The following is a 15,964-nucleotide window of genomic DNA, read 5'->3' on the forward strand; positions in this document are numbered from 1 at the left end:
GATTTATTACAATTCAACAATAAAACAGGCAGGAAAACAGCTGGCTAGTTGAGATAGAAAGTGACTAACTGTGGCTAGAAAGTGGCCTTAAATACTGAAAGTACAGCTTCAGTTGTAAGGTTAGGTAAAATTTTAATTAGTCAAACATTTAATTAAGTGTGTATATTAAAGAGGTCCATAACAGTGGTTTTAATCATTAAGATATCTTACAAAACCTGGCATGCAACATAGAGAATTACAACTTTATTTTTATAGCAATCGTACAGTACGTCTTCTTGCATTTGTAATTAACCATACAAATACAACTAGTTATGTGCATATGTACTATGCTTCTTATGTAGTGCTGGTTTGGCTTTTACCTTTTTGCCTAGCAAGAAGTGCCTAAAATAAGTTGATGTTTTTCAGCTGTTCTTTCTGGAGTTTCCAAAGTTTTAAACTTGGTCTCCATTCATTAACAGAATCTTCTTTTTCATAACTTATATTTAACATGGTGGAAATGACTATTGTTTCAAAACCCACGTGATGTCTAGGATAAGAACAATCCACGAATGGACAAAGGCTCAATGTGTGGTGAGCTAATACGTTTACGTTTCCATGTTATGGTCTGTGCGATGCATAATGACAAATGTAAAAACCTTTTGCAAGGTTGTTATATAAGATGCTGTTATCTCTTCCATATTTTTAATGTTCATTAACATTCAACAATGCATAGTTCACGTGGACTATCTTTGTAGTAGCAATATTAGTTTATGTAGGCCGTAACTTCAATAACATTTTCTTTATTATATATTATTTAGGAGTCATAAGAGTACAACTCGCATACACAATTACATGTTTAATTTCATCCTGTAATTGAAATATTACTGCCTCAACTTTGTTGTTAGTAACACCTGAATTCAGCATTGCTATGTCGTGAATAGGCGAACACTAATTTATCCAATAAAACAAGCCTTGGGGATTGGAATGCTTGGTCACGCTCTTTGCTCAATCAAACGTGTCTCGACGTTTGTGAGAGCAGACAAAGATACTGCTAGTTTAGAGAAGCTTGCCACAAGTCATTAGTAATAAGACAAAACTGAAGAAACTGTGGACTTCTTGGCTTAATGCAAGTTAAGGCCAATCTTTCACCAGGGTTTGTAGATATTTTAATGTTACCTAAAATGCAATAGATAAACTTTACTTCCATGAAGATGAGTGACCACATTCTGTGTTCCAGTTTCAAACCTGCTTATTTATCCAATGAAATACCATCCTCAAATTATCAGCTACAGAATCAAACATGTAAAAAAAACGCCAAGAGATTATCAACATAGATCAAGCATCTTTCCCGTTACAGTCCTTTAAGTGTAAGCTGCATTATCCTCTACAAAGTAGTAAACAAGTTACTCAAGCTGAATGTCGTGTTTTAGAATTCATACAAGTCATTTCTCATGCTAAAAGCAGTCTTGAATTTGCTTTCATTTTGAAGCTCGACTTAAGAATATCCAGGCTCCCCATCTAAAGTATTGAACTAACGGGAATCTCCTAACGTGCCCAAACCTTATTCTATTTAGGGTATAAGAAAGGTATTAACATGAGTTACCCATTTTATTCATCTAATATTAACACAGAACCTTGTTGTTACTTTCTTCTTCCGGAAAAATCACTATAATGGAGCGCCAAGCATTTTTCAAAAGTTGCACGATTCCATCCTCTAACATCCACTGTCTTTCAAAGCTGGCGATATCTCTAGTGTTTCATGGAAGATGTATAGCAGTTTCTTTATTGGAATACCATCAGTATTTCTTTTGTGATGCGTAACCATTTTTCGGCCCAACTAGCGTTGGGCTAAGTAAATCAACCAACAAGTAAATCAGCATATTTCACGAAAAATTTATTAAATTGCTTTTTCTGTGTGGAGGCTAGATTTATTTCACAATCCTAAATAATGGATGCAATCATAGTATATACTGATAGTTTTGAATACTTTCATTTTGCTTACCGTATGTATAACCATCCCCAGAATAAAGCTGGATAGCCAATTATTAATAATTATAAAACAGTACTGAAACTTCATATTTCACCAGAAACCCCAGTGGCTCAGTGCTAGTAACCGAGTTTCGATACCCGTGCTGAGCAGAGCACAAATAGCCCTTTGTGTAGCTTTGTGCATAATAATAAGAAACAAACTTCATCAGAAAGATGACTGTTGAAGTTAATGCTGTCTGTTTTCTGGATAGGAAACAGATTATTACATTGGTGCGTTCTATAGAAATTGTCAAAACACTAGATTTTGTCTAGAGTAAATCATAGAACAATACTTGTATATACAGAGATAATGTTATTCTTTCTACTGCATACACATGTATAGTCTCATGTTCTTTAGCTTAACCTAACCAGCACTTTATGACTCTTCTTTGGAAAATCATTTCCCATGCAGCACATGTAAAAATTGATGGATATTTTCAGCAGTAAATTTATCCCAAGTATACAAATACCAGATTTGAGGTTGGAGATGACTATCTTCATTCTATAAGCAATATTTCCTGGATAGAGTTGGAGATCTATTTCATTTCTCTTCTAGCATCTAGTTTATTGCTATTTGCCAGAGCAAAGTCAATACACACTGGCTGAAATGGTGGTCTCACCTTTAGGTCTACAAGTGTTTTGGCTGCTTCTTTGTCGACCAGGAACTCAAACTTTGTCTTTGTACCCTCACTGGTATGTTCCAAGCTCCAACCAGCTCTGAGAGACCTAAGCTGACCACCAAATTCTTTGTTGCAAGCAATCCATTACGTTAATTCAAGTTAATGTTATGGGCTGACTTGGACTTGATTATTTTCTGATATGTTTGCTACAGCATTTATTGCTTGCTGCCAATTGTTCTAAACCCTCAAAGTAGTTGGGTAGTAAAATAACCTTGGTTATTTTACGGCTCATAAAAGTGTGGCATTGTTGCCCACCTGGAATTTGCTGATTTCTCAGCTGTAATCAGTTTCATTGACAACGTTGTTGGACGGCAAAGTATGGATATTTTACCTCTTGGTGTCCCTCCAGTTTAAAAGAGAATCATACGCTTTGCTTCTGCCATCCTGGAGGATGTTCAGGCATCACCAATATTGTATGTAGCATATACCTAATGGAAACCTGGATATCTCAACCCATACATTGGAAAGCAGAATAGTTATCATGATGTGTGATTGGTTGATTAACTTCGTGTATGGTTCTCGCTTAACATGGTAGAAAATTCTGAGTAGAGTGTTTCCATCTGAGGTGTAGCCACTACAGCTGTTGCTACACAGACTTCTCCTTTCTACTGACTGGACCAAAATTACCACTCCATAACAAGTATCTGTTAATCAAAGTGAGAATAAGTGGAGCATTATGGTTTTTAAAAAAAAGTTCCTTGATGAACTTGTCAAGAAGGATGCTCCCTTGTTCTGCTGTTTATATAAGTATCCAAGCTATTTATTCCAATCTTCTTATGGTCCTTAAACATGGCATAATGGGCCAGTCAATTCTTCACAGGTTTGAATAAGTGGTGCAATTCTGTTACAACTATATTCCACTTCTGTGATAGACGTACTCAGGAACCACAACTCTCGAGCAGGTAATTTATATTTGTTATTTGTATAACAAAACCGTTAACCTTAATTATTTTAATTAAAGGTGATGGTATAAAATTTCATTACAAAATTCGGTAAGAGTCATACGTTGTGTGTGTAGTTCAACTGTTGTAGTATTACTGATGTCGTCTTTCTCAAAATTTCTAAGTTTTTCTCTCTGTGTGAATATTGTTACATCATAGCGTTACATCTTAGGTCTCAGTTGGGAAATATATATATATATATATATATATATATGATCAAGCTAGCACAAGTAGAGTAAAATTTATTCAGAAAAGAGTTAGAAAACATGAAGTTAGCTGACGTGTGAGTGACTAGCCTTAACGGGTAATTTCTATAGTGACCAATCGTATTGTAACAACAGAGATAAGAAAAATAATTTGACTTGTCAATTGAGTTCTAAAGTAATGTACAGAACCAACCTGTGTAGACTTCTGAAGAAAGAAATAATTGCTTAAAGCTCTGGCTACAACTGTGGTATCCAACAAAAGTTAAGATAAGTGAAAAAGAAGTCAAGTAAAAAACCATAAAGTTAACAAAAGTGAAGTTAGACTACGTGATTGTTATTTTAATCATTATGGGTGACATGCAAAGTGAGTTTGGCAGTTTAACAGGGTGTTCTAAAGCAATTCAATTAGTATTTGTGGACTTTGATGAAAAGGATACAACTGTGATATCCCATAGGGCAATGAAAGTGAACTATTCACTGATACAACTGTGGTATCCCACAGGGTAATGAAAGTGAATTATTCACTGATACAACTGTGGTATCCCATAGGGCAATGCAAGTGAATTATTCACTGATACTATTGTGATAAGAGTAGGGAAAAATAATTCGTCTTCTCAATTCTATTCTAAAATAACTGAATCAGCCTGTGCAAACTTTGACTATATTGTTTTAAAACAAGTGGAAAACACATTAAAAATATACTAGAAGAAATTGGTTTGATATAATGATCTTAGTACACCAGACATTTGCTGAACATCCTTAGTACGCAGTTGCAGGATAATCGTTGTGAAGGACCTTTGCAGCATCAATAAAACTCCTATTAGAAATCAGTGATGTCGAGAAAACCCACTTGTAGAGAAATATTGTAGAGAAATTTGTGAACCTGACGATAACCGAAGAAGGTCGAAACGTTGTTCTCTCTTCTATGTAAAATATTTTCTCAACCCAAACGAGCCGTTTTTGCATATATATTCCTATTAGAAATAATTATTCTGAGCTCTACACCTTTTTAATACAACCCTCTCTCTTTGGTACCAAATTCTTCTTCTTGGTGATGAATGTTTCTACTTTGAGGATAAGCTATTATTTTAGTTAGAGGCATTAGTTTAAATTTATACACTGAAAAATAAAGCAAGGGTAATACTTACTTTAGCAAGGCCCAGCATAGCCAGGTGGTTAAGGCACTCGACTTGTAATCCGAAAGTCGCGGGTTCGAATCCCGATCGCACCAAACATGCTCGCCCTTTCAGTCGTAGGGACGTTATAATGTGACGGTCAATTTCACTATTCGTTGGTAAAAGAGTAGCCCAAAAGTTGTGATGACTAGCTGCCTTCCCTTTAGTCTTACCCTGTTAAATTAGGGACAGATAGCGCTCGTGTAGCTTTGCGCGATACTGAAAAACAAACAGTCTTAGAATTTGCTCAAGCCCCTGATAATATATTGAAGAAGAATTATTTATAAAGGGTTTTTTTGAAATACGCATGTTCAAAAATATTGAATGTTATAGTATATAAAAAACAGGATTTTTCATCGATAAGAACACTGTGTAAATTGGAGGAATAGGTTTACTAACAAATTCCTCAAGTTCACAAAGGAAAGAAAAACAACAAGGGAAAACAAGCATTATTAATTCATTATCGTTTAGTAACCAGTAAAACAAAACTTTATCTTCAGCATATCACTTTGAATACATAAATAGTTGCTAAAGATTGACTAGTTTTACGTTTCATAGATCATAGTATAGAGTGTAACGCATTTCTGTGAGCAAAGAGAAGTAAGGAAGGTAAGTTTTTATGTGTGGAGAAATCTGCTACAGTGGTAGGTGTTTACCAAAAATATAAATGTTAGTTGTAATACAGAAAAGCAAGTGAATCTGTAAGAGTAGACGAATATCTAAAAGAATTAAACATTTTTTTTCCCTCTCTTTATTTGAGTAATAGTAATATTCAGTAGTAGTATTACTACTAATATTACTATTGCTAATAATACTAGTTAGAAAGTGAGTGTACTTTGCTACTATTAGTATTAGCACTCTTACTTTTAACTTATTAGTTCCATTATTAGTACTGTTACTAGGCCTACTAATACTAGCAAGTTCTGCTGTTAGTTGTACAACCACCACTACCGCTTTTTTTTTTTTTTTTTGGAATTGAGACATTTCTATTTTAACTTCGAGGAAGTGAAGACATAATTAACTGGTGACTTATTTTATCTAGCTTAAAGAAATTACGAATAAATATGGTGATGGTAATTTAAAAAATTTGTTTAGTGAATTGTTTTTTTTTTAGATTGGTCATTTACACTGAAGAAAAATCGTGAACTATTTGAAAGTGCTTAAGCTTGTAAGTTTGTGAAATCAACACAAAAATATTAGGTACATGTAGTAGATTTCTTCCAATTTAATTTCAAATAATGCAACAATATGGTATACTACTGGTATTAATGATTTATGATAACTATAATGAAACTTAACATTTTGAATATCTTAAAATATATTTTTGTAATTAAAATTTGTTTTGATTAGTGAAATATCTAGCTTAAAAGGTTTTCTAATACATTTATTGTAATGTAAAGAAAAAAGGAAAGATAATTTTCTCCACTTTTGACAAAATGAATTCTTTATCTTTTAATTTCTACCATATTTATGGTTTGCCTTTTGAACCAACAATGGTGTAGATGTGAGATGTAAATGTAAGATATAGCATAACATTTTTGCTACATGATTCACTAAAATTACTTTTCAGTTTCAAAACAATCAATACAATACAGTTAGACTTAATGTAATATTTCAAAATGCTATTTAACAAATGTATGAACAATGATACTAGAAAAGCCAGTGTGGCTGAAGGTTATTTGGTCCATCAAGACAACTGTTTGGTATTTTGAAATAAATTAAAGGTAAGCCATTCTACATGCATAAGTTTGTAACTATCTTTTCATGAAATAAAAAACATCTTATTCTACATTTACTTTGACAGAATGAGAATATGTTACACACCATCATGTTTTTAACAAAATATGTATAAGATTATACTAAACTAATTTTGTTAGAAGTTATAAGTAGAATACTATGAAATGTGTAATTGTTGCAAAGAATAAATAATTTGTAAGTGAGCATACCTTTAGTGGAGTTACAAAAAATGAAATAAATATTCATGATGGAAATTATAGGCCAGTTAGTTGTACTTTTGTTATGATACAAATTCTAGATTGTCTGATGAAAGCAACTTTGGAAAATCATTTAACGTTATAAAAGAGAGCCAACATATATTTGTTGAAGAGAAAACATAGTTTTTAAGGATGTTGCTTGCTGTGTAGGTGATGGAAAAGGTGTTGATTTGATCTACTTAGATTTGTGAAAAACCTTTGGTAGATTGCTGCATAGTAGATAAGGTTGAGGAAAAGCTAATTAATTAGATTGTGGAAGTTGGATATGGAAGTTAGAATAATATACTGAAACTAGACCTTTTCACTAGTATAGTATCTCAGATGTCAATGCTCAGACTTTTTCTTATTTACTCTAATGATATTTGTAGGGGCTTAATTAGTAAGGTTTCCTAATGGGCATTAAACTCATGGGTATTTCAAAGAGTATTGAAGTTCTGAGATAATACAAAATGAATTAATTGATAAGTTGCACAAGTGAGTGGTAAATGGTCATGAGTTATAGAAAATGCAAGGTAATACATTTGGGTTATAATTAGTATCACACATTTAATATAGATAGTAACTTACTCAGTAGCATGACTGAAGAAAAGAATGATGGATAAGTGAAAGTGTTCTATTGCTTGTAGTAGTAAAGCTTGTAGAATTTATGGTGTATTGATGTGTACTTAAGTTCAGAGGAGGGTTTCTTTGATGATTGTGAGGATGGATTATTCTACAGGGTTAACATTTTTCAATGTCTCTTTTTGTATTATGAAATAAATGTTGGAGCTGTCCTTATTGAAGCTAGTAAGATTATCAGATTCAAAGGAATTGATAGGGTAAAGGCTTCTAGTTTCTTTGTGCTGTATTCTGAAAATAATAATAATGGGATGTGAAAACACAAGTTTATAATTTATAACAGACTGGCTAGGATCCAGTTGAGACAGTTTTTATTTTTCTGACAGGGTGATTGGATAATGGAATGAGCTGCCCTAGGCAGTAATGAAGGCAAACATCAGACAGGAATAAGAGAGGATTTAATGATTCTTTGAATTTCTTACTTTTATTAAGGACAAACTTGAAAGACAAAGTGGTCTTTTGTTCTGTTTGTGTCTCTAATTTTAAAATGAATATTATGTTGAATCTGTTTTTGTAAGCTCATAATGCACAGTATAAATGAAGTCATATTTACTGTACTTGTACAACAAATTTGGATTTTTTTCAAATTTCATAACAGTTCATGATTAAGCTTTTCTCTCAGTAATTGTTTTATTGATTAAAAGCATGTTGGCTTCATCAAATTATTTATACAAATTAAGCCTTTCACATCAACCAGTTTTAATATGTGGTGATAAAAACCAGAATTTCTGTTTTTAATACAGGGGTTAAATTGGAGCACAAAGATCTGGAGCATTGTTTTACCTCTTGAGGATTCAAGTTGTCACTATTACTGTTTCTGGTCTTCTGATTGGAATGTTAAAATAAATCATGAAAGGGAATTCTGCTATTTTTAAAACCCCAATTTAACCATTGCATGAATGTATTTTAGTATTGTATTATTTACATACACTGCATTGTATTTACATGTGGGGCTGAGATTTAACTTAGTAGGTTCTCTAATAATATGACATAGGGTATGACAGTAACTTGACAGTCATTAACAATTTATTCAATATAGAAATTTAATTTCTCATGAAAGTTATTCCACAGTATTGTGTATAATTTTCCCAAAGTTAATTCTGATGTATATTATGGTTATCAGCATGTGGAGTAACATTTATATACTTTGCAGTTAACATAGAAAAATAGAATGCTCTTTGAAATTTCCACAGAAAAACTAGAGTACAAGTTAAGTTCTATATAGTTGTGAAGAGTTCTGTAGTTTTATACTGTGTACACAATTAAGTACAATTTTTTCCTGTAGTTTTAATCAACCGTCTATTGTACATAGGTTTGTGTGTAACTAATTATTTACTAAATAAAGCAGGATATGTTCAAGACATTATTAATTCATTAATGGTTTTATATTATAATAATATAGTTCATACTATATTTAATTAATTATAAGAAACTGTGGTGAATATAAATAATATTGTGTAATAATACACTTAACTACACTGTGTCTGTGATATCCGGTTCTGATGAGGCTTGTTGTCATATACTAAAGAAATCTTGGCAGGCTGGGATATGACATAGTAGTGGTTAAAATAAAAATATCTTTAATAATGATTTTCCTTCATGAAACCTAGTTTCCTATTTTAGCATCTGTACTTTTGTGCAGTTACATAAATACAGTTTAAATTTTATATTTATACTTTACAGGACAAGATGGTACTGACTTAAGTAGTTCACAGAAATAAAACAAAATTCAAAGTATATCAGTATAAATATATGCAGCAGTTAAAAAGCCACATGGCCATGACTCTTTGTCAACAAGAGAGCTTTTTGTCTGCACTAACACCAATTATGATGTAAATTAAGTCTCATTTGTAAAAGTTAATAGAATGACATTATCTAAGCTGTTTTCCATTTTTTTTGTAGGCCACAATGTAGGTGTGTCATGTGTTTGTACAAGATTATAAGATATTTGTGAATATTAACTTATGGTTAGTTTGTGATACTGTATTGATGGTATTGTTTCAATTTCAGATTGACATAATTGATGGCTTCTTGGCATGAGTAGACACAGAAGTAAAGACAACAGGAAGATGTCAGATGGTTATTTTAAGCATTCTGGGGACATTTGTGAATTGAAAACTACAGATTTTTCTGTTGCTTCTAGTATAGTCACATAACAGGAACAAAAATGTCAGGAAATAATCCACTTCCTCCTGGAAACCTTGGAAACCAGCCACGAAATAACAACAATAACAATCCTAATATTGGTCAAAATATCAGGGATCGTCCCTTCCATGTATTCTTTGTTCGAGTTGCGTTAGTGTATGCCAGAACTTTCCCTCCTGCATTTAGAAAACTATTTGAATACATGGTTTTGGCTAAGGTAAGTTAAATTAACTATAGGAGCTAAGTTATATAAAAGTTGTTTCAGATTTTTGTTTGTGTACACACACACATATAAAAACAGGAGCTGAGAATGCAGTATGTGTAATTATTTAAAAATGTATAAAAACCAAAATGTAAGCTGTGTTTAAAAAAAAATGTCTTGCATGTATATTTGGAGATATATGAAAAATAGAACTTGCTCAATGGTGTTGAAATGCACCTTGTTAAATTTAAACTAAGGTTAACCTTTTGTAGTACAGAAAAGTAATTATAGTATTTAAGTCATTTATGATATGCAGAGTGCTTTAGGTTTTTGTGACAATTTGTGGTAAATGTTAATTTACTGTATGTATGTGTGTGTGTAAAAATGTTTTTCTGGAATTGCATGAAAAACATGGTTGACTTGATTTTTGACTACTTAATTTTATTGATAAACTGAAAAAGATACATAATTGAGCTGACAAGCTCTTATACTCACATTTTTATAATGCTGCAAAAATAATTAATTTTTCAACTTATGGTTGAAGGACTGTTGAATACTATATGTTCCATTGTGAAATTATTACACACTGTAATTGATCATGTAATCATAAAGGATTGAAATATTTTGTAACTGTGAAAATTGAGAAATATGTTAGATAGTTGTTTGAAAATGTATGTCTGTAGTATGAAGGATAGCCTGCATGCAAGTATATGATGAGGCTCGGCATGGCCAGGTGGTTAAGGCACTCAACTCGTACGTAATACGAGGGTTGCAGGTTTGAATCCTCATCACACCAAACATACTCGCCACTTTCAGCTGTGGGGATGTTATTATGTGATGATCAATCCCACTGTTCATTAGTGAAAGAGTAGCCCAAGAGCTGGTGATGATGACTAGCTGCCTTCCTTTTAGTCTTACATTGCTAAATTATTGATGGTTAGCACAGATAGCCCTTGTGTAGTTTTGTGTGAAATTCAAAACAAGTAAGCAAGTGTAAGATCCTTATTCTGTTAGATAGTGTTTTGTATGTAAACCTTCACTTATTGTTTAAAAGGATGTTGCATGGAAGAATAATTATGTTTTTATGTTAAGACAAATCACACTTTTCATGTATAAGTATTTGATTTGATTCTACATACAAGAAGCTGTTATGGCTAACTAAAAGAACTGCAAGTATACAAGAAAAATGGATCTGTACTTAACAATCACCATTTCAAGCAGAATAATAATGACTCTTTTGAACAAAGAACTGTTGATTAATTAAACATAATAAATAGCTAAACAGAACTGAATGACAGTAACATAAATACAAACCTTCTTTGAGAAATTGAACAAGTTAAAAGGTGATTGAATTTTTCATGTGAATGATGTTTAACGTGTATTTAATATTCAAATATTGTCAAAAGGTTTCTGTTAACAAGATAAAAAAAAATATAAACCGATTCTACCTGAATGGTCTCTGAAAAACCTTTGAATACCTAGAATTATCTTTGGATTCCTGATGAGGAAAAGAATCTTTGAACATACCTATACTTTATTATGCTTTTACATATATAATTAATTATTGTAGCTTTGTGCTAAAAATCCTAAACAATTTCTACTTTCCCAACATAATTTTCTTTTGCACTCTGGCTTTCCTTTACCCAAAGGTTGCCTGATAATTCTATATAATATGCAGCCATCCACCATTACCATCCTCTTTTCTGAGAAGATAAAAATAAGAAGATAAAATTCTGGTGAAGTAAATGTCAACATTTACAAAAAACATTATAAATTATGTGTATTTACTAAAAATACACACACATAACAGTATAATGTGCAACTGTGAGTACAACATGTGAGTTACATATATATTGTTCTTTCCACTGGCATTGTCTGCTGGTTATACAAGCCATTGAGCTCTATGTATGTTTTTTCTTTTTAATTTTTGTTGCATTTAAATCTTTACTACAAAAACAAAGTTTTTCGTACTTTTGTCTTAATAGAACTTGTCTCTTCATCAGGCTCTGATGTCACTGTTCATTCTTGCATATATCCACACTGCATTTATTCGTACACCAATTAATTGTTTGGACCATCTTCATAATGATTGGCCTCGTGATGGTATTTTACGTGTTGAAATTTTACACCATGTTGAGAGAAGAGAAGATCCTTACAGTTTTGAACCCCTAAAAGGGGAAGAGCAGATTCCACAAGAAAAGTATGAAAATATAGAACATCTTCCTGAAAATTTAACCACTAAATCTACAGTTTCTCTGACTGCAACCTTAGACTCTTCAGGAAAAGAAATTGGTAACAGTAATAGCATTCTTCAAGAAAAAACAGGTGACAGCTTAAAAGAAGCTATTATTCAAGAGAAGAGAACAGATATCAAAATGGAAGATACCCTACTGAATGATGGGAAAGTTGAATCAAGCAGTGAACTTGCATCATTTTTGAATTTAAGTTATATGGAAAAGGAATTCCTTCCAAAACCTCATGAGGGATATCCACATCCATTAAAAGATTCTCTGTCTGAGCTGGAGATGTTGACAAAAACAGGTATACTATAATTATTTCGCTTTACATTTTCATACTTTGTTGTTAAACAGTAAAAAATACAGTAAGACTTTCAGAAAGAATAACTTGAAATTTATGATTCCAACCAACAAAATGTCTATGAAGAACCCATTACATAAATACTTGCTTAATACACTGGTTACACTGTTGAACTGGTACATGTGTATGTATAATAAAATATTTTGAAAAATTGAAAAGCATATAGTGAAATTGGCTTGTTACTGTAAGTTTAACATGATGTATAAAGTAAGTTTTGTCTTATGAATTATATATTACACCTTTGCCCAGTCAAAAGTGAATAGGTGTGCCTCTTTTGCATTTAATCATACTTAAGGTTTTTGTTCATCTTGTAATTATAGTTTTTATATGACTGCAACACTAATTTCAACTGTAAAAATAAAAAATATAGTGTTTAGACTTAAGTAATATAGCAATATTTAGTCTTTATGAATTTGAAAATTTTTGTATGTTTTTATTGTGATTGAATCTATCTTATATTGACTAATATAAACTATTTCAGTTTGTTTTGTTAAATGAAAGATAATATATCAGATGTTTAATTTTTAATCTGTATGGAGTAAGTCACTGAGTTAATACATTCAAAGTTAATCATACTTAAAATACGTCAACAAGACCAAATGTAAATATGAAAATTCAACACAGTATTAGATTGCATTGAAATCAATATATGCAATATTATTCTAGTTTATTTGATGCATGAAGATTGAACATGTATTAAAACAATGATGACAAAAAACTCAGTTGCAAATAAGTACCCATACAGAAAATTTTCTAATTTGAAACATGAATCTGTTTAATAGGTACAAGGTTTCTGTAAATATTAAACGATGTATTCTGTCTCTTTCATTAGTGATAGAGTATACTAAAAGTTGCATGAAAAACAAAAATTCCAAATATACTAGTTTTTATTTGTAATCATGGTTTATTTGTCTTCTTCCAGTTATTAAGTAAAAGATTGGGTATATAAGTATTTTTTCACTGCCAGCAATACTGGCACATACATCCCACCCTCTAGAGCAGTGGTTCCCAACCAGGGGTGCGAGATAAAGTTCCAGGGGGTGTGAGATATTTGTTTTGGCCACCTTCACCTTTATTCTTAAATAATTACTGTGAGGGGTGAGAGAACATATTAAAATGTTTTAGGGGTGTGGGGCATAAAAAAGGCTGTGAACCACTGCTCTAGAGCACTGTTCTGTGAGTTTTGAAATTTTGTTCCAGCACAAAGGAAGGATATTCTCCTTTAAACTTTCCAGCGTTTTCATATTTTAGATAAGTAATTAAATATCACAACCTGTCTTTTTGTTTTTTATTTTATTTCTGAAGCTCAGCTCTGAGAGACTTTTTTTCATGAATATGGAAGCAAAGGAGTTAATGGAGGCTAATTTGAAATGTTTCATTAAATGTATAATAATGGTTTCTTATATTAGGTATCATGCATTAAAGAGCAGAAATATGTGTAGTTTTTAAACTATTTGCTGCTAATTTTCTTTTTACTTTTTGACACTGGGGATATTGCTTTCTCAGAGTAAACTAGAATTAAATTAACCAGTTTGTTTGTGATTGGATGTGGATCTTTTGGTTATTCACTGCAGGATGGATTATTTTTCCCACTTCAGAAAAAAAAAAGGGGAGGGGTGAATTGATCCACTCCCATATGGCTAACTTCTTACAGAAAATAAGTTGCCACTCTAAATATCAGAGGATTCTTTTTGCCATAAAATAGCCCACAACAATGCTTTTTCAAATACTGGACATGGCTTTTTGGTGGAAGAGCCCAAAAATAATGATGGAAGAAATGGAAGAGTTGGAAATGAAGATAATCTAACAAAACTGTCACTTTGTTCTAAAAGTTTTTTTTTTTATCTTGCATTTATTCACTTGTTAAAAGTATTTTTCATTCAAAACAATTATTAAAAATTGGTAAAGGAAATGTTTTTTATCACTTGCAAAAATTATTTTAATGTGAAAGAAATTCTGCCAAATTGTTCAGCTTTTTCCAAACAGTTTGATTATGGTATTCATCAAGATAAAGAATAGCCATCTGTGATAAGAAATATTTAAAATACCTTGTCTTGAGAGATTTTCTTTTGGCACTGTGTTAAAATGTATTATGAGTCATATGAGAAATACCATTGCTTTTAATTTAATATGATGTATAAAGTCATTTTTTAGGTTGTATGAATTGTACATTACACTTGTTTTCTGCCCAGTCAAAATTGAATAGGTGTGTCTCTTTTGCATTTAATCACATTTAAAGTTTTTGTTTATTTTGTAAATGCAAATTGTTTATTTGATTGCAACACTAATTTTAACTGTAAATTATGAAACTTGGAGTGATGATACAACACTTTGGCCCCAGCAAACTAAAAGCTTCTGCTACTTTAGATGAGTCATTGGAAAATCAAATGAATTTCAACAATAAATTTTATAAAATATATTGTTTAAGGTCAGTTATGATAAGCTCGTGAAAGATAGTTTTGGTAAAGTTAACTAATAGGTTAAGCAATCAGTAAATATTATACATATTATATTTGTTTATAGTTTAGGGTAATGCTGAGTACACTTCCAGTAAACATTACAGTTACTTGGTATGTACAATTAATTCCATCCATCCTCTTCTTTTCACTTTTCTGTGGAATAGTTCAGTGTTTCTCACTTGCAATTTTTCTCATCCCTGACTTGTTGATTGAAATAAATATAAAAGTAGGCAAAACTATTTGTATTATGAGAACATTTTTATTTGTTAATTTAGAAGTTCTACAGAGGGTTTTCATGTGAGGAAATATAATTACAAAACCAATTTATTCTACCAATATCTAATTGAGATTTTACATTGCAGTTGATAAACTTTCAAAGAGTTTACTTGCCTGAAATTAATTAAGATATCAAGATAGGAATGAAGGAGATTGAATTGGCCAAATATTTCTGCTTATGTCTTTAACAGTTTTACCTGAGAGCATCACACAGTCAGGTGATAGCAGATCTAACAGTGAATTAATTTTCTTCTGACTGTTTTTAATAAAAACAGTCAAAAATTTTGCTTTAAGACTGTTTTTGATATTAATAAAAAATAAACGATAAATTTTTCTCTAATCAGAAATATTTGTTTGTGTGTATACACACACACAGTATTGGAAATAATTATGGAAAAGGTGAAAAAGAAAAGAATAAAAAAAGATAATATAGGAAAGCTAGGAAGGCCACACTTTTGTTGTGTAAAAGTGAACTGCATCATAATACAGTCAGGTTTTGATAGATTACACTGTGATTGGTTGTCAGCTAATAAATCAGAAAGTGCTATTTAGTTAGAACCTTTAAAAGTACAGGATGTCATATTGAGAAGATTGTGACACATATTTATGTTTCAATGAAAGCTGTATGCAAAATTCTGAAGAGGAGAACAGGCACTGTTAATA

At 31.6% G+C, this 15,964-nt stretch overlaps 1 protein-coding gene across 13 annotated transcripts in view; it reads left to right on the forward strand.

Moving 5' to 3' along the window:
• Nucleotides 1-5,486: 5,486 nt before the first annotated feature.
• Nucleotides 5,487-15,964, forward strand: part of LOC143248832 (membralin) — a 51,761-nt gene continuing 41,283 nt past the window's right edge. For 2 of the 13 annotated variants that reach the window (XM_076497646.1, XM_076497650.1), the window contains exons 1-4: nucleotides 5,645-5,834; nucleotides 6,664-6,733; nucleotides 9,632-9,983; nucleotides 11,972-12,509. In XM_076497646.1, the coding sequence (XP_076353761.1) occupies nucleotides 9,789-9,983; nucleotides 11,972-12,509 (733 nt within the window). In that variant the 5' untranslated portion in view covers nucleotides 5,645-5,834; nucleotides 6,664-6,733; nucleotides 9,632-9,788. Of the gene's footprint in view, nucleotides 5,835-6,056; nucleotides 6,210-6,663; nucleotides 6,734-9,631; nucleotides 9,984-11,971; nucleotides 12,510-15,964 lie in introns of those variants that run through there. The other 11 variants (XM_076497643.1, XM_076497651.1, XM_076497652.1 and 8 more) reach the window with 10 other exon arrangements.

Source organism: Tachypleus tridentatus, chromosome 4 (genome assembly GCF_004210375.1).
Source record: "Tachypleus tridentatus isolate NWPU-2018 chromosome 4, ASM421037v1, whole genome shotgun sequence".
Taxonomy (NCBI): Eukaryota; Metazoa; Arthropoda; class Merostomata; order Xiphosura; family Limulidae; genus Tachypleus; species Tachypleus tridentatus.